A 20,655-nucleotide genomic window follows, 5' to 3' on the forward strand; every position below is an offset into this window, starting at 1 on the left:
GGCAGCCAGTATATTTGGTGAAAGAAGAACCTTGAAGAACCAACCCACAGCAAGCTTTCTGACCTGACCACATTGGCCAAACCCCGAGACTAAAACCCATGCAGATGGCGAGATGTCAGTGATTCTGTAAAGGTGAGCGCCTTAGATCTCTTGGCCACCTGGGGACCCTCTGTAGCTAAGTCAAGTCAAAGTTAGCTTTCAGCATAGGTCTTACATGCTCAAGCCTGTCAATCTGTTGGATAGGTAAGTTAAGGCAAGGAGAGTTTTCAGCATCAAAATGTAAGCCAAGTTTAGCTTGTTGATCTGTTAAATAGCCAAGTCAGCACAAAGTTGAGTTTTCAGCATTGGATCTATATGTCAAAGTTTTAGCTTGTTGATCAATAGCTAAGTCATGGTAAGGCGTGTTCTCATCATTGATGTTGTGGTAATTAGATCATGCGATTCGACAGGGTATGAAAAATCATTGTTAAATTTTCTACAGATTTCTCAGTAGCATGTCATCATATAATTGGCTTTGTCAGTGTATTCATATAATTCAGTTACTGTTGGTATTTATCATGTTAACAGCACATATTATTTTGTGTGGCTACAGAAAGTTAGCTTGTTCCATGTATGTGTAATTGAGGAATTAAATTCAAATCTATTCAGATTTAATTCTCATTATAGATACAGTAATGTAAGAATTAGAGGTTTACAAATGAACTTGGTATTTTAAGTGAAATAAGCATGTAAGTTAGACCTAAGTCTGTCTGTTCATATGTGTTGAACATAATGTCTATGTCTATATTGATGGTTGGGAATGCTGATATTGTTGCCCTTGATTGCTTTAATATATGTGGCTGTTGTGTCACAATTTGGTCCAGGAAAAAGCCAATGGTTAATTTTAAAGGGCAACAATATCAGCATAACGAACCATATATATATATATATATATATATATATATATATATATATATATATATATATATATATATATATATTTGAGAAAAAAACAATCTGCAGTTACTGTTATTCTAATCTGATTATCTTTCTTACATCTTAGCGACTACTTGCCCCCCCCCCAAAAAAAAAAAAATCATAGCACACTGGATAACTGGGATATTATTTACCTGGAATATCAGTGGATACCTAGGATATCTTTTACCTAGGATGTTATTTTTATCACTACTGCATGATTACGGGCAGGGGGAGGGGCATTTGTGTAAACATTAGGCAGGTTTTTGGTGCTCCAATAATATTTGACACTGGAGAAGACAGGAGCTCAAGATGTGTTTGTATGGGGTAAATAGTGTAAGGTCAGTCACTTAGCTTATAAATAGAGTGGATTAGGACAGTAACCTTCAATTCTGTGCACATTTTTGAAAGGAGAGTTCAACATAGTCATCTTAGAAAATTTATTGTCAGGGAACATTGCTAACAGTGTCTGTTGCGACTTTTGAAAGGGGATAATGGTTGACTGTGAAATGGTGTATACAAATTTATGCTCATATACGTAATTTAAAAAGCCCGTAGTGAAGACAGTTTGTAATTAGCGGCTTTGTTTATTATTTATATATGGAACATTGAACCGATGTATTTGATCATAATACATTTCTGCAGTTTACTGTGTCAGATTCAAAAGGATTTGCTACTTTTGACTGAACCGGCACAAATAGTTCACTTCCATTGATGTTCCGGTGATGGATCAATTGCTATAACATTGTACAGCCCTGTGTGAAATACACACCATGTATTGATTCAGACAGACCACTCCCAGCTTTAAATTAAAGACTGAAATGTACACAAATCTGATGTGAAACGTTTTGCTTGGAACTTTTGAAACAGGTGGAAATTTGATCCAGTGAAATGGACACCATGGTAAGCAAGAATGGTCATGACTTGGATCCAGTTGCCGTGCGTTAACCAAATATCAGTTATACCCTAGGGAAAACACACCTGTAATCAACATTCTGTCTTACCTGGCCCAGTATACATTCCCCATCCTCTCTGACCTTTGTGTTCACAGCTGTCCATGTGTGCACGTTGATGAAAATGGTGAAAGTCGATCCCTATGCATGATATTAACTCAGAAATAACTTGCACTCTTTGCTACATCTGTTCAGATACATGAGTTGAATTAAAGGAGACCAGCAAAGTCGGGGGATTCAGCGATTTGATTGAGAATAGAGGATACTTTAAATTCTTCTTAGTCTGCCATGAATGGTCACAGTTGACATTGAAATGATTCAGAAACTCCCATACCATGTGCTTGGAATTATTATATGTTTTAAAGTTGTCAACTGATGGATTTTGTTGACTATGGTGAAGATTACTGTTGCAAAGATGACAGCAATGGGTAAGTTGGATTTTTTTTAAAAAAATGGTATGTTTTTTTCTTTTTCTTTCAGCATTCGTTACTTATGATTTCCAGCAAATATCAACGGCTATTATAGTTTATATTATGGTGTAATTTTGGGTGTGTGACGATTTCAGTTATGCAGACATTATAGATGGTTAAATAATGTAAATTCTCCACCAACACTCACCCCATTCAGAGTCTTTAATAGAGGCACGTTTTAGGCTAAACGATCTTTCTCAAAACACATAGTACATTGTATTGACTGAATCATGGTCTGATCAATTTTAAATGTGCAGAAAAGCAATGAGTATCAGACGTGAAACGGAATGTAGTTAATGATAGATACGGCGTTGTATTTAGTTATCCCCCTCATACACGCACACCACAGAAATATATGACAAGTCGTAAGGAGCAAATTTTTCACATCAGGAGTTCAGAATGTTTACTTCTCTTGTTTCTTGCTGGTTCAGTTCATTTAAAATTTCCATGTGAGCTAAATCAGTGAGTCACATTACTGTATTAAGCTTTTCTGTTGTTATTATACAGCAGGCTGATGGGGGACAGTAGCTTGATTTTTCATGTTTAAAATCTATAGTTAGTACATGCCATTTACTGTGGTGGGTGGGGAGGGAGTTCAGTTTTTTCTTCTACTCAGTTGCTTAAATTTTCAACAACAAAATTGATGGTGTTTGTTCCTACTTGGGATTAATTGTTTTATTCAGGCCATACCCTTCTTTTGAATCATAACGTTTTCTAAATAGAACTATTAGCGTACGTAACCTTTGCATCAGCAGTTCTTCTTTTAAGCTGCCTTGGATATCAGTTACTACTACATGTATATATGACCTGGAATTATTTGTCACTCATTGCAGGTACTGGATCTTAAATCAGTATTTTAGCTATGCCAGAAATGTTAAGGTGACCAAATAGCTGATATGTTTTTGATGTTTATCTTGTTACACATATTCAGCAATGACTAAATAGCTAACCAGTTTCTCATGACCACGGGAAGTATTTATTATACATGTATGTCGTACCACATAATTCATTTTAGGTTTGGTGTAGTATATAAATAAGACAGCAGAATTAACATAAATTCCACATTTAAAGGGATTCACAGCCAAGTCAACGCTAAAGCTTCCCTATGATACAGCGTCAGAAAAGTTGAATGGAACCAATTCTGATCTCGAGCCCGTTATTTTTTTAAGTGGAGTCTTTACGTAATTTTTGCTTACAGAAATTATTTGTGATAAAGTAATTATTTATCCCACAACAGAATGTTTATTTCAATAAAAAGTAGCTAATCCACATGTAGTTTATTTATGTACATTAATTATAACTTTTAAGTTAAAGAAGGAAACATCTTGTGTCCAATGTTGCAAAAAATGTCTGGACTAAGAGTTGACAATGAATATCAACATGATAGGACACAATTAGGCTCTGTAGTTTTTATTTCTCATATAAAGCATAGGCAACAAAAGTTACCAATTTAAGATGGAAAATTATGAATTTGGCATTTACTGCCATTTCTCAGAACTGGTACATGCATCATTATGAAATCTAATTGTTATCTACATCATGTAACAAAATTACCTTTCACTTTATTGTGCTTTGTACTTAATTTCTTCATTTTTTTTCTCCATGTCACATAAACTCCAGTATGTACAAGTATGAAGAATAATGGGTTACTGTATCCTTAACATTACTCATTGTTAGAAAAAATAGGTTTCAGTGACATTAACACTGCATGTATGGCTCACATTTTCTCTGACACTGTTGCATGTAGAGTCATTAAATTCATTTGAGAAATAATATTCATGCCTTTCAAAATAGGCCACAACCTCCTACATTCCTTTTTACGTGGCATCATGGCATTGATAAGATACTGTGATACAATTGTCCATGTGTCTGTGCATTACACCTTCATTAAGTTTGTTTGTTTGAGTCATTGAGACGCAGTGTTTGAGTTGCCTTGTTTCTACTTTGTAATTTGTTACATTTTGGATCATTCGGATAGATCTTTGAACCTGTAGTATTGCTTTGAACCTGTAGTATTGTGCAAGATGCTTCATTCATTGACAGTCTAAGTTTGTAACACCTTTGATATATGTAGGGCATGGTCAGATATGACAAGATGTAATAATAAATAGCATTGTCCCCTGTGTATTGCACACTGATTAGTGTGCCTTTCACTGTACATTGGATATTCATGCACATGGTGATTTATGTGAATTGCTTCCATTATACTCAAAATGTATGAATTGGCTTGAGATATAAGATACATTATGAGTAATAGTTATTTTGCTTCCAACACATTTTACTTGAGAGGTACTGTAGGTGGAGATTCAGTGTAAGGCATGAGTACATGTCTATGAATTGGACTTAAAGGCTTAAAACAAGTCCTGTGTACATGTACTAAAAGGCTTAAAACAAGTCCTGTGTACATATTCTTAAAGGCTTAAAACAAGTCCTGTGTACATGTACTTAAAGACTTAAAACAAGTCCTGTGTACATATTCTTAAAGGCTTAAAACAAGTCATGTGTACATGTACTTAAAGACTTAAAACAAGTCCTGTGTACATGTACTTAAAGGCTTAAAACAAGTCCTGTGTAAATGTATTTAAAGGCTTAAAACAAGTCCTATGTACATGTATTTAAAGGCTTAAAACAAGTCCTGTGTACATGTACTTAAAGGCTTAAAACAAGTCCTGTGTACATGTATTTAAAGACTTAAAACAAGTCCTGTGTACATGTACTTAAAGGCTTAAAACAAGTCCCGTGTACATGCATTTAAAGGCTTTAAAAAAGTTCTTTGTACATGTAGCTAAAGGCTTAAAACAAGTTCTGTGTACATGTAGTTGCTTATAAGATGGGCCCAACTTTGAACAATATAGACACTGTTTTGCTGTTGCATAAGGCACTAGCAGAAAAGGGTGCATGTATATCTGTATTTTAGTCTCAGCTTGATCAGTGTGGGTATGTAAGAAAGCTTGTCGGTAACTTCCTGTGGATCAATGGTTTTTCCCTGGTTCTTCCTGCACCAAATATACTGGCAACATATATAGCCCATCTTGTGTTGAAAAAAGGCATTAAACCTGCAAGACCAATAAGTATTTTAATTTATCCCAGTATTAATGTTTATTTTAGAAGAGAAAAAAATAAGGAGTTTTGTGAAGTACACAACTGACAAATGCTTCATGCACAAAATATCAGACTAGAAAAGACAACACACATACACACACCAATACATGTGCATGAAGTTCCATGGTTTTCTTTTAAATTCAATTATAAATGAAAAAGCTTAATCCAGTCAGTTCGATTAGCATCATTTTTCTGCCTTTATCTCAAATTTGGTAAAAGCATTCAAGATTTGCTTTAGACGTAGGATCTAGTGCCTAATATGATAAACCAAAATTTTAATCAGGAAGCATTCTTACTCAAACTTTCATCTTGTATTTATAAGTGTCTTTAATCAGATCAGTGTCTGTTCTAAGATGATTGTTAGATTCATGATGATTTCTAAACAAAGAAGAACAATTAACAGACCTCTTGAATATTGCACATAATGTTTACAAGTCTTAAATTTATTTCCTTATGCAAGCGCCTCCCGCCCATATTTAGAAACCGTACCTTCCCCTTTTATTTCAGATATAGGGTGGTTGGTGGGAGTTTCCCATTAATTCCTAATCTAGACTAATTCCAGCTCAGGAAATGGCAGAATGCTTCTGGCAAAAACTGTAAGCTAATACCTGTCACAAAATACTAGTGTCAGATGAGGGTCAATACATTTCATTCTCATTAAGGTATCAAGCCAACAATATAAACCTTGAACTTCTGGCACATTATGCTATTACATATCTATCAGGGTCTACACTGGTTGTACTTGGAATTTTATATATATATATATATATATATATATATATATATATATATATATATACACAAAGTTACGGTACACCCTCACTATGAAGTGCCTTAGTATAAGTTGGTCTCTTTTATAAGATGGGTATACAGTGTTATGCATTCTGCATCATTATTTCATATTGAGTGTGTGCGTGTAATTTTGATTTTAATGTTGCTTTAAAAAAAAATCAGTCATACGCTTGAATGAATAGCACACCAGAGTGGTCTTATTTACTAGTAATATTATATACAAAATATCTTAGTATCTAGAAGACTTATGTGTCACCTCCGACAAGAATCGAAAGAGATACATACTTGCTCGTAAGTTGAGTCCTACTGTAAAGCTCACAGATCCAAATCTGCCATTGCATTAGGCAATGGCAGAACTGTGTTTATCCAGTTTTTTAAGAGCAATTAGTAGAGCAATGTAGACCCTGATCTGCCAGCACATTATGCAATGGCAGATCATAGTCTATGTTGTTTGCAGTTGGACTTGACTTAATTGTGAGTATATACAGTATACAGCATGTAAACTATTTCAGAAGAAATAAAGCACCCATTATAAGACAATCATTAATGCTAAATCCAGATAAAACATCAACCTTTATTTTTTTAAAATTATGCCTTATAATCAGTATTAAAACAATGCCCAATATATATCCAATACAATTATCATGGAATAATTTATTTCTTAATAATTATATTGGAATTTTTTTTAATATTGAGTATTTATTGTATTGGTTATTTTAGGGGACATCTAATTTAAAATGTAAAAGTTGAAACTCAGGATATTTATAATTGTAAAATCTGAAAACACAACTTAATTTATTAAAATCCTGCCTGATAGATTATTGGTATCAGTAAAAGTTAAATATGTGTATGTATATGGTTCAGCAGTATTTATCACATTAAAAAAAACTGTGAATGCAGAATGTCGACTTCATAAGATTTACCACAGTAAATAATACTTTTTTTTAAAGAATTACATATAAATCATGTATTTGTCACAGTAAATAATAGTTTGATTTTTTAAAAGAATTACATATAGGTCATGTATTTGTGAAGGGTTACAATATGTCTTAAATCATTTGACAGGTGTAATGTATCAATTACTGTATGAGATGTACCTGTAATTAATCTACACCTTGTCACATAGTTCATTATACATTTCTTATGGCCCACCTGACAGGTGTAAATTATAGCCTATATAACCTGGGTCATCTCAGATTCCAGGCTGTTTTATCCAGTGTAACTTGGTGTCTGCCATAATATAATAATGTCCAGGATAAGGTTAAGAAAGATAAGATCCTAGGTAAGGATATGGTACTCGTACCAAACCTTGATTTGCTCACTTAAAACTCATGTCCTTATTGTTACAAGAAAGATTTTTGTTTGTGAGATATGTATTGATTTCCCTATTGTTATATTTGGGAAATTGTTATATCTGCTGTAAGGGGCCCCGAGTGGTCAAGTGGTCAAAAGTGCTATCCTTTATGGATCACTACCATCTCACCTCTGTCTGTGTGGGTTCGAGTCTAGGATTCGGCTAATGTGGGTATGTGAGAAAGGTTGCCAGTAGCTTCTCGTGGGTCGGTGGTTCTTCCCGAGGTTTTCCCAGGTTCTTCGTCCACCATTAATACTGGCTGCCATGCATAGCCTATTGTGTGCTGAAAAATGGTGTTAAACCCAACAACAGTAACTACAACAACAATATCTGCTGTCCATTAGTCTGCTTCCACTATTTGACTGGACTAAATTATGACTAGATACTATGGTATTTACTTGTGCATATATTGCATTTGACCATGTAGAAGAGTGATACTAATTTGGCTTTATCCTGTGGATATTCTTGACAGTATCAAAGGTCAGATCACAAAAAATTCAATTATGGTGTCATTTCTAAATATTTCCTGACCAAACAACATGCAAAAAGTCAAAAACCGAATATACAGGAATTGAATCTGCTACTGTGGTAAGGGAGGTCATGGAAAAGTTGTACAGCACTCCCTCACTGTAAGGCTCTTCACCGTAGCATGGACCACTCCAGTGGCCTACGTGGGTAGAGCATTGACATTGTATGTGGGAGGTTGCAGTTTTGAACTTCGGCCTAGTCATACCAAAGAATACCCCTAGAACAGGGAGTAAGATGGCAATCACTTCTTTCTTACATAGTTTAAGATCTAGTCATAGGAGTATCACTATAGGGCAATGTACTGTGTGTGGCTTCCACAGTGTTAGAACAGGGGGTAAGATGGCAATCACTTCTTTCTTACATAGTTTAAGATCTAGTCATAGGAGTATCACTATAGGGCAATGTACAGTGTGTGGCCTTCACAGTGTTAGAACAGGGAGAAAGATGGCAATCACTTTCTTACATAGTTTAAGATCTAGTCATAGGAGTATCACTATAGGGCATTGTACTGTGTGTGGCTTCCACAGTGTTAGAACAGGGAGTAAGATGGCAATCACTTCTTTCTTACATAGTTTAAGATCTAGTCATAGGAATATCACTATAGGACATTTTACTGTCTGTGGCTTCCACAGTGTTAGAACAGGGAGTAAGATGGCAATCACTTCTTTCTTACATAGTTTAAGATCTAGTCATAGGAGTATTACTGTAGGGCAATGTACTGTGTGGCTTCCACAGTGTTAGAACAGGGAATAAGATGGTAATCACTTCTTTCTTACATAGTTTAAGATCTAGTCATATGAGCATCACTATAGGGCAATGTACTGTGTGTGGCTTCCACAGTGTTAGAACAGGGAGTAAGATGGTAATCACTTCTTTCTTACATAGTTTAAGATCTAGTCATAGGAGTATCACTATAGGGCAATGTACTGTGTGTGGCTTCCACAGTGTTAGAACAGGGAGTAAGATGGTAATCCAGTGAGTGCTTTTGTGTGTTTGACCTTACTTAATACATGACAGTACTTTTAACTGAATGATAGACAGACAGATAAACAGACAAATTTACCCCAAAAGGGGGTAGGAATAATTATTAAATGTTGACAGTTTATTATATTATAGTGATAAACTTTATAAAGAATTAGAGCTGAAACAAATATCCAAACATTTAAATTAGAATACTTCTTTGTAAATATTTGCATAGAAAATTGGTATTGGAATATTGGTTTGTTTACCCAGCGTGTTTGGCAGCATTTAATAAAAGAAAGAAACAAAGTCAAATATAAATAATGCAACCCTGAATTAATTAATGTACAAAAGAATAACTTACAGCCTGCTAATTAATGACCTGAAATTCAAACTCCAACTCACAAGGTAATTATAATGTCCAAATATTGAATAGTCACACTGCTCTCAACATGGCCATTTATATCCATTATACTCTTGAAAATGCAAAGTGTAATATGGCAGACTGATGAAGAATGTACAGTGTGATCGCGATTTGAGATTTGTGTAAATTGAGAGAATTTTCTCCGTATATATTCAGTATGTTAAAATTAGGGGATGCTTCTGCAAAGTAGATTAAAATAAAAAATAATAAAAGTTTTCATAAAAAGCATAGGGAAATGAACTTAAAACATAGGAAACATAAAACAAAAAAATGTATAACCACCCAATACTGGCAGGAAAATCTTTTTGATCACCTTCAGATACCTTGAGAACTTCGTACAAGCTTGAGGCTTTTGCACACACAATCACATGGCTAAGAGGAATTTTCTTCTTATGGTGATTATCAAGCCACATTGCCAACATCCTTTCCATCCTGTCCATTATGTCGGGGCAGGTATAGCAACTTTTCTGGTTCGAAAATGAGTTTCCAGCTTTCACACATCTTTTTATTTTTTCCACACTGTCACATGTTGTTCTGCATGTACTTTCACAAAGATTCAAAGCATGCTTTATCGTGGCGGTAATCTGACCAGCTTCATACCTTTTCACTACTTCAAATTAACCTCTAAAGAAATAGCCTTCCTTGGTCTCCTTGTCTTTTAGATGCCATCACTAATAATGTTCCAAAATTGTAACAAACAATTTGTACATGTACATATGTACGCGGCACTGAGGGCACAGTTAACATAATGGTGGGGGCATAAGAGATGGGCAGTATGGATAATGTTTACCTGTGACGGTGGCACAATCTATATCTATGGGAGAGTTATCTCAGTAGTAGCGATCTTTTTTGCATTTGTCTCCATCTCGCGTTATTTCGAATTCACATAAATTGAGATTGCATTAATTACGATCACACTGTAGTGTAGAATTGGGGCACATCAAAGCCAGCAAAGCCATTACACTTCAGTCAACCAGAGCTCTGAAAAATTTGTGGACTCTCATTGGACTTTTGTTCTGTCAGGAGCAGCCAATCCTACAAACCATTACTACTCCCCTGCCACAATAATTGTGCCTTGAAAAGAAAACTCCATTATAGTTCCACATTTTTGGGTCTTTTATTCAAGTTTTGAAGTCATACAGCTATGAGATTATTGGTATGTTTAAAATCTGACAATGTCCTTTTTATTTTCTTTCTTAAAAGACAATAATGCAGATGCTAGTTTTGTATCAGTAGGATGTACAAAGGCCAGCTGACATGATTTTGGAAATCAATCAGTTAAGTTGTAGCAGTCGAGAGATTGCTTTAACAATAAAGCTTGCTACAGTCTATTGTTTTGTTTGTTCAATAGCGCAAAGCCATAGTTATCATCAGCATATATTTTAGTCTGTGCAGGGATTATTTCACTTTCTTTTTTCCTAAGTCTGCTTTCAAAATGATTTAACTGTTGGTTGGGATTACCTCTTTGTGATTGAGACTGGGAAGTAGCTCCGGATACCTGGCCCATGTGGAATTTATAATACACTGTTTACAGAAACCACCTTACTTTGTCACACTGTTGCAGTTTTCATCTGATATACAAGATGATGCTAATACCCAAGAATGGATTTCAGTTATAATAATTATTTGTCAAGTATGAGTACAATTTTCTTAGCAGAAATGACCCAGTTTGATAGCAGTGAAAAAGTTGGTCTTGTGAGGCATATACTAGAACGACAAAGTGCTGAGACGTGCTAACAAACACATCCAGGTTTGATCAAATTAAATTGGACACATGTCTGTGTACATCTGTTAGAAGATCACAATACATTTGATACATGTCCCTACATTGTACTAAACAGGTTGTCAAGTTTCTATCCTATATTGTCCATCTGCAGCATCAAGGAGTTGAAGACAAATGGGGGAAAATAATACCAGCTTTCATTTGATACTCAGTTTGAATGCTCCAAAGATTTACTCAAAGCCCCTTCAGTGTCATTTAATGAGTTTTAGATTACTTGGTTCAGGGTTTACGATGTGACTTAGCAGGTAGTGGGGATGACAGTAAATACCAATATTGACAAAGTAAGGAGGATAGGTCTTGTACCTATAATAACATTGACAAAATGGACTGACTGAAACCCTAAATCATATACAGTACCACTATTTTAGGTCCATGTAAACTGTAATGCCCTAATTTTAAGCATTTGTTATCCATATGGTTTTATAGTGAGTTTGGGTCAATGTAATGCCATAATTTAAAGGCACTTGTTATGGTCCAGTTGTCCTCTATCTTGATGGTTTTCTAGTGACTTTGGTTCTTTCACATTTAACAATGTGTAACATTAAGGGTTAAAAAATTCACTCATCCAACAAAGAATGAAAAACATTTCCAGCAGATGAGTGCTGAATCACGTCAGATCAGTGTAACTCTTTAATGAAAAGTTTGTTTTGTCAAGAATATTGCTGAATTTCTTCACTGAAACTCTATATTTTCTTCAAAATATTTTTTTACCATATATTTGGATCAAGTCCTTCATTCTCATCCTTCAGTACTAAATAATGCTTCCCAGAGGAGACTGGTCCCAATTTGTAATTATTTATAATTAGTTTTAGAGGGTTATCATAATAAATTACAGAAAACAACCTTTCACACAAATGAATTTAGTTAACTTTCATATTTATAAAATGTAGCTGGTTGAGTAAGAGTTAATTTTGGCTGAGTTATTAGTGCTTTCCCAACTCCACAAATGCTAATTGAACACAACTCTGAACAGGAATGAGGCTGATCTGTCATCCCATAATGCACCAGCATATCATAGTATATCCTGTTTGCTATAAATTGTAAGTAGAATAAAAATTGTGGACCTAGATCTGATTGCACTTTATGTGACACCAGATCCTAGTCAATATTTTATAGAGTTATTCAAGTACAAACCTGCACCATTATGCTTTGTAATTCTTACGCTATTTTTGTCCAGTCTGACTCCACAGAAGCTACATGTAAACATTATATCACTTACATGCTTGTCTGTCTGTATGTCTCACCATCTGTCTGTATGTCTCACCATCTGTCCACTCAATAAGAACAATGTTAACAGTTTTTTTTTTGTTGTTTTTTTTGATTTAGCTAAATTTTAAAGTTGTGTGTTTTCTAGCTACACAATATACAGACTTGCAAGTGAGTCCAACTGTAAACAATGTATTCTGTGTCTGCCATCACATAATTGCCCAAAGTTCCCATCAACCAACTTGTTTTATTGAGAGAGGGCCCAGAATCAAATGGGGGGGGGGGGACATTTCTTGCTATGCCATTGCTCTTGATTATTGTAATGTCAAATTTACCAAGGCATTACCTTAGTTTATACCAAATGAAATTAGTCTAATTTTGACAAGATAAAAGAAGACACAAATTGTAAACATATTTTATTGGAATTTTTTCAAGTACTGTAGAGCTTGTATCTTAAAATGTTCAAGAAAACACATGTAAAACATGTAGTGCAAGACAAATGGAACAGAACAAAAGTTTGTTATTTGTACACTGGTTAATATAAAATTTGTAATGGGTCAAATTTAACTTGAACCAGGCAGTAAAAATAAAACTATTAAATTGAAATGATGAAGGAGAATTTTTCCAGTGGTGGCAGCAGTCAGTCATGATTAATCTACATTATAATAGGTTATTTCTTTTCTATGGTAATTTGCCAGATTCTTAGCTCACTTGGCTGTAAGACCAAGTGACCTTTTGTTATGACCCTACAGTCATCATGTATCATCTGTATTCTGTCAGTCACCATTTCCCATTTTCAACTTGTATATATTCTCAAAAACCACTAGACATAATTCAACCAAACTTGGCATTGACAGTTCTGGCATGAAAGACAAATCAGATTGTACAGATGATGTAGATTCATTGTCAGAAATGGCCACCATTACTAAGAAGTAAGAACCGTAAAATTATTTTCTTCAGAAAAACCATGAAATGGCTAGAATTTGAATAGTTTGAATTTGTATACGGAGAGCATCTGTGCGTTAGAGGTCATTTAGGTTGATATATGGGATATGACTGTCATCAGCACAAATAGAAGATCCTTTAAAACAACTTTGTCACAGAAAATAAACAGAATTTGACTAAATTTGACTGAAAGCATCATGACATGATAGGATTTAAGTTTTTTTTTATTCAAATGATGCTGATTTGCCATCCAGTATGGCCACAATTACAAGCAATAAGTAAATCCTTTGACTTTTTACAAACCACTGAACAGAATTTGATGATGCTCATGTAATTAATAGTTTTCTTGTTTATCCAAATGATGCCAATCCACAATACTATTAACAAAGCTTAAAAAGCTATTTCTCATAATGCCACTCAACAGAATTTGACTTGATTTTGATAGAAAACATTCTGGCATGAAAGGGTGCCATTTTTGTTTTACAAATTATTCTGAGTTACCATAATAAAATATGGCTGCACCTACTTCAAATAGAATAACTTTTAAATTCATTCGTCTGATAAGGCTTGACCAAGTGCGACAGCATCCTGACATGGAGGGCTTTGAGATTTATAAAGATGAAACTGATTCAGAATTAGAAATGGCTGATGTTACTAAAAATAGAAAACAAGATCTGTAAAACATTCTTCTCCACAACTGCTCCAGCACATATTGACCAGATTTGACAGAAAACAACCAAACCTAAAGATTTATATAACAGATATGTCCATTTTTTTGTTGAAAAAGAATAAACATTTTAAAACTTTGATCGCAAATAGCCTCAAAACAGAATTAGACTTTTACAGAAAGCATTCTGGTATGAAGGCATTTCATTATTGGACAAATGATGCTGATGTGCAGTCAGATGTAGATGAAGACATACAATAAAAGGAAAAAACAATGAAACAGATGTCAGCCATGTGAATAATCTCAGGCCTACTTGGGCCTCTTGTTTGAATAAAGATTATTATATCTTCTAATTCATGCATATTTTTTAAAATCAAGTTCTAATGATGCTATAACATTCTGTTACAGATTGGACAAAGAGTATACTGCCCTAAAGAGCAAGGAAAATGAAGATCAAATTGAATTACGGGTATGCAACTTGATTATTTAATGTATTCTACAAAGAAATATTGTTCTGCATATTTGCTGTCTTTTAATACAAACAAAGAAACCTACAGATACAAATATTTAAGTGTCAGAAGAAGCAGTCTTATGAACATCATCTTCAGCATCCACTTTAACATATGTACCATTCCACATCATCTTCAGCATCCACTTTAACATATGTACCATTCCACATCATCTTCAGCATCCACTTTAACATATGTACCTTTCCCCATCATCTTCAGCATCCATTTTAATATATGTACCTTTCCACATCATCTTCAGCATCCACTTTAAAATATGTACCTTTCTGTATCATCTTTAGGATACTGTTTAAAATAGGTACCTTTCTGCATCATCTTCAGCATCCACTTTTAAAATATTTACTTTTCCATATCATCTTCAGCATCTTCTTTTAAAGATGTACCTTTTTGCATCATCTTCAGCATCTACTTTAAAATATGTCGTTTATGCTTCCACTTTAAAATGTGTACCTTCCCACATATCATCAGCATCCACTTTAAAACATGTACCTTAGTACATGTCCTTGAGGGAAGCAAAACAAGTAGCCCAAGACCATGATAAATGGAGAGCTGCAGTGAAGGCCATGTGTTCATTGGGACTGAAGAGGAATGATGAAGATGGTACTTGCTTATTAAGTCGAGTCCATTGGCAAACTACATAGACCTGGATCTGCCATCACATAATGCACTAGCAGATCTGAGTCTATGCAGTTTGATAGGAGTAATTAATAGAACAATCTGTATGGACTTGCATCTACCAATGCACATGGTCTACGTTGTTTGCAGCTGGACTCAACATTTAAGCAAGTAAAACCTACCTTTATGCTGGGGGCCCAGTGTGGCTGATTGGTCTAAGGCATTCACCTTTACAGATCACAGACACTGTGAATTACTGTCTGTACTCATATACAAGTTAAGTCCAACTGCAGATAACATAGGCCTTGATCAGAAATCACACAATGTGCTAACAAACTGCAGGGACCCAGATCTGCTGGTACATTATGCAACAGTAGATCTGGGTCTGTTTAGTTTGCAGTTGAACTTGACTTATAGTATGTTGGCCTAAGACAAATTTTAATACAAACCCGAGTTTCGTTCAAGTTCAGGGATATAATTGTATGTAAAGTTTCTATTTGACTTTGACAATGTTACATATATAGTTTCACAAGAATAAATTTGAATTTTCTATTGCAGAGATTGCGAACAGAAAACAGATTATTACGACAAAGAATTGAAAATTTAGAAAAGGTATGCATTGTGTTGTTTTCTGCAGATGTTCATTTTAATGCAGTTGACACCTGCAAATGCAATGTAATTTTGAAGTTGTGTAAATGGTGTAAGAGTCTATATTTCATTGGTAAGGAGAATGCAGAAATGTTTCATTTTAGCAATAGAACAAACTTAATTGTCTTGCTGGTTTTCTAATGAAACATTTCAGGGGAAAAAAATAGGAAATTGTACAGAAGTCAGAAATTTCCAGAGGACAGTTTATTCTGACACATTTGATAACTAAACATGTTAGTATATGATTACCATTTATGCTTGCTTATTAGTAGAATCCAACTGCAAAAGACCCAGATCTGCCATGTCATAATGCACCAGCAGATCTGGGTCTGTGAAGTTTGTTAGGAGTAGTCAGAACAAATAACATAGACCCTGATCTGCCTGTGCATTATGCAGCAGTAGATCAGGATCTATGTTGTTGCTGTGGGACTTGTGCACAAATATATACAGTATGTAAACACTGTCTGTATGACCTTAGCTAAACAGCATTATGAGTAAAATATATCAATACTGCCTGTAGGACCCTGGCTAGACCAGGTGTGTGTGTGTGTGTGTGTGTGTGTGCATAAGAATATTCCTAGCTACACAGTATTTAGAAAAAATTTTGCACAAATATGAGGGTTAAATTATTTATGAAAATAGCCATATATATATACAGTATACAGTGGTCCCCCTCTTATATAGCCACCCCTTCTGCACTGGGAAAGTTACCTTATAAGATGGGTGGCCTTTCCAGAGGGGGACTAAAAACTTTTGTGAGAAGTATTTGTAATATACGTAGTAAGAAAGCTACATACTTCAGAGCACTTAATATCTTTATTTAATATCTTCGTTTAAAAGTATCATTAATTGTTAAAAGGTTCATCTTGTTATAATAATAGACTTATTTCAGCTGAATAGACATTATTAGTTCTTGTTCTTGGCGTAAGCATGATATGCGAACAGGTATTGTTGTCATGCACATTGCAAAACCATTTAGTATCATCATTTAAATCTTGGTACATACATAATTCTCTTTCCATTTGCTCCATTTTCTCACTGTTGCTGAATAACCTCTTTGTCGGTTATGACATTGTTTATTCGAGTCTTTTCAACATAAGGTTGTTTTATTCGAGTCTTTTGTACATAAAATTGTTTGGCAAGTCCCCCCTCCTCACCTCACCCAATGTCGTTGAGTAGAATAAACAGCTTTCTTCTAAAATGATATGTCTCTATTTATATGATGACATGTTAATGTTTGGTAATGAATTATTTGGATGTTGCTAACTGTATGCGATTTAATTATGCAGACAAAAGTTTTATCGAGTGGACGAAATGCCTTTTTCGTAAAGGAAGCTATAATGTGTTGTTACATGAATGTTCGGTCTTTGTCTGGTACCCTGTTTTGTTCAGGGTCAAGGTTAATTTCTCTGTGTGTGTGTGTGTGTGTGTGTGTGTGTGTGTGTGTGTGTGTGTGTGTTAATGCACAAAATCTATTCTAGCCTATGCTGACCCTGTTATTATCTAGACAATTACGTCCAGTTGTAATCATCAAAGAGAAGAACTCGACAGATGTGTGAAGACCAAAACTCTGTCATAACATTGTCAAGCCCATTTCCTGTAAACGTCGGCTTTTAGAAACAATGATATAATATTAATCTTACTGTTACATGTACTTTAGCCAACACTTTTTTCAGTAACGGAAACTTGACATTGAGAGACATGTATCGACAAGAGAGATAATCTGAATACTTACCTTATGTCATGATATGAATAAATTATTGGTTCTGGATACATTTGGAAAACAAAAGTTACCGCTCATGAGGGGAACATTTTACATTTTTTTACTAATATGCTGGCCGCTGGTCATGTTAGAGGGGTGGCCATACATGAGGGGTACTTTTGAATACAAACTCGTTTGTGCCAAGGGATTCTGGCCATAAAAAGTGGGTGGCCACTGGTCAACAGGGGGACTACTATATATATATATATATATATATATATATATATATATATATATATATATATATATATATATATATACTATTTGATGTATATGATTCCTAATTTTCATAAATGGAACATATTCCAAGTTAGCATTGGTACAGTACAAATTATATTTTAGGAATCAGCAGACCTGGCAGATCGCCTTATACAGGATCAGATTACACGAGCACAAGAAGCCGAGGAAACATATGCACTTAAAAATCAGCTATCCACAATCAGACAGCAGCTTGCCAATACTCAGAAAAAGCTCCTGGAGGCTCAAAGCCTCATTGGTGATATTAAAGAACGGGTAAGAATCATACACTGGATGTTACAGTCGCTTAATTGTATGAATTTCCTTTCAAGAAAGCATTATAACTTGGTCCTGTTTTATGAAATGTATGCATTGTATGTGATTTTAGGCCAGAGATGTTAGGGCTTTTTATAAGTCTGCCATTTCTGTGCCATTCTGTCCTTCCATCTGTTCATTAACTTGTCTTTTTCTGCACTGTAATTTCAGTTCCAAAGCACACAACTTTAATAACAAGGTTTGCATAGCCTTGAAAAGTCCTTGGTTTCAGAGGGTTGACTTGGAAAGTCCTTGAAATTCCAAAAATGTGGGTTTTGTTTTTTAAAAGTACTTGCAATTTGGAAGAAAAGAAACATGAATTTCTTCAGAACCTCCTAGAAATGTATCAGTAAGGTCCAAACCATAATTGCCAAAGCGTAATTTAAAAAAGAAAACAAAGTTTTTAAAAAAATTGTACAGAGCATCATATGATAAAATTGAGCCGGTCAATTAGCACATGACAGTGGTTGGTATTGGATTGAATTGTATTCCTTCCCATCGGTAGCACTGTAATTAGACAAACTTTGGGGGAATACTTTAAAGGGAAAAACAAAACAATGTGATTTTTAAGGCATGTAACGAGATGGATTTTTACAGCATGGAAGTATGTGGTCTCAAGTCAGTGATGAAAAGTGAGGCTTGTGGAACTTTGTCCACTGTCTTGAGTGAAACAGTGCCCCCACCCCCCTCCAATGCTGTCATCAGCAACTGCTCAACCACTGTCATGAGTGAAACAGTACCCCTGCCACTGCTGTCATCAGTGACTCCTCCACCCAATGTCTTGAGTGAAACAGTGCACCTGCTACTGCTGTACCCACCATCTTGAGTGAAACAGTACCCCTGCCACTGCTGTCATCAGTGACTCCTCTACCCACTATGCAGTGCACCTGCTACTGCTGTACCCACTATTTTGAGTGAAACAGTGCCCCTGCCACTGCTGTCATCAGCAACTGCTCTGCCTTCAGGCATTATTGATAATTGCAACAAATGATGACGTTTTCAAAGCTTACATATCACAGATTTTGAGAACTGTCAATGAACACAAAGCAGGAAGACACTAAGAAAGTGTAGTTTCAGAGTCTTGCAAATTGTGATCCCTGTAAATAGTGTATGCATGTAACTGACACAAACTAATATTGGTATTTTATTTGTGCAAAAATATTCATGAAAAACTGGTGAAATTCTTTCAGTGTTTGTGAGTCCTTGAAAATAATATTGTCATTGCTATAGGGACCCTGAACAGACATCATGGAGAGTTTGTTTTTTGGGGTAAGGAAGAAGGCTATTGATTTCAGTGTCAAAAGGTCAGAAATTGAGGTCACAAGAACAAAAATGGTTTTAGCATGATTACATTAATTCTACATCATATAACTGGACCAAACTTTGTGGATAACTCTTACTTTGGGTAAGAAGGAAGCCCATGTATTTCAGTCAGAAGGTCAAAGAAAAATGGCTACTGTGTAGTAATATTAGTTCTGCATAACAGACATAGAACAAACTTTCTGGACAGCTTGTACTTGGGATTAGGTAAAAGCCTGTCATTGTTTATGTCATAAGTTCATGGTCTCTGTAACTGAAAGAAAAAAAAGTAACAAAGGTGTCATGAATATATGTCTGTGTTAGACCTTCTGGAGAAAACTTTCTGCAGGATGCATTTGAGATTAAGCTCAAGGTCACATTTAAGTTGATTCTTCAGCAAAAACAAGAACACATATTTATTAATTGTCAGAGTAAGTACTTTTGTGTAGAAAATGCACATTTCCACTTTTCTGTTGAGATATTATTACACATTGTTGTATTGCTTTATATGCTTTATATGCTTTATATTTGTTTTTGCTGTTAATCTGGATTGAGGTTAGAAATGTAGATCTTTGCTGATTTTTTACACACTGTTGGAAGGTGGATGGGTGTGAAAATGAATGGGTGAAATAACATCAGGAAATGTTTGTCATACAATATTCTACTTTGTTTACCATCATCTTGGCATGCAGTTTTTGTTACATCGTTTTCCATCATCTTACAAGGAAAACATATATACATGTTGATAGTGCATTGTAATGCAGTGGAAGGATTTTCATCCATTATTGTACATGAACCTTGCCTGATACTCTTTGTGTGTGTGTGTGTGTGTGTGTGCATGCATGTGTTCATGTAGTGGCATTTTATGGCATCTCAGCATGATATCTAATGGTAAAATTTAAAAAACATATAACTGAATTGCAAAAAAATTAGGAAGATATACCCTTCATTGTAAACATGAAGTTCAAGAAGATAAAATATAGAACAGGAAGATGTTACAAATCTGGAAAATTTATGTAAAATAAAAGATAAAGGTAACACAATAAAACCTTAACATTTGTTCAATTTGTTTTCAATATGAACTGTATTCTCAGGATGGAAATCAACTCATTAA

General features: G+C 34.9%; 1 protein-coding gene across 8 annotated transcripts in view; it reads left to right on the top strand.

Annotated features, from left to right (window-relative positions):
- Nucleotides 1-20,655, top strand: part of LOC149778507 (uncharacterized) — a 177,271-nt gene that overhangs the window by 134,265 nt on the left and 22,351 nt on the right. For all 8 annotated transcript variants that reach the window (XM_089939383.1, XM_089939387.1, XM_089939389.1 and 5 more), the window contains 3 exons: nucleotides 14,547-14,607; nucleotides 15,839-15,892; nucleotides 18,033-18,203. In XM_089939383.1, coding sequence (XP_089795509.1) covers nucleotides 14,547-14,607; nucleotides 15,839-15,892; nucleotides 18,033-18,203 — 286 coding nt within the window. The remainder of the gene's footprint in view (nucleotides 1-14,546; nucleotides 14,608-15,838; nucleotides 15,893-18,032; nucleotides 18,204-20,655) is intronic.

The sequence above is a fragment of the Sinohyriopsis cumingii genome, chromosome 17 (genome assembly GCF_028554795.1).
Source record: "Sinohyriopsis cumingii isolate HCF-2022 chromosome 17, ASM2855479v2, whole genome shotgun sequence".
Lineage (NCBI taxonomy): Eukaryota > Metazoa > Mollusca > Bivalvia > Unionida > Unionidae > Sinohyriopsis > Sinohyriopsis cumingii.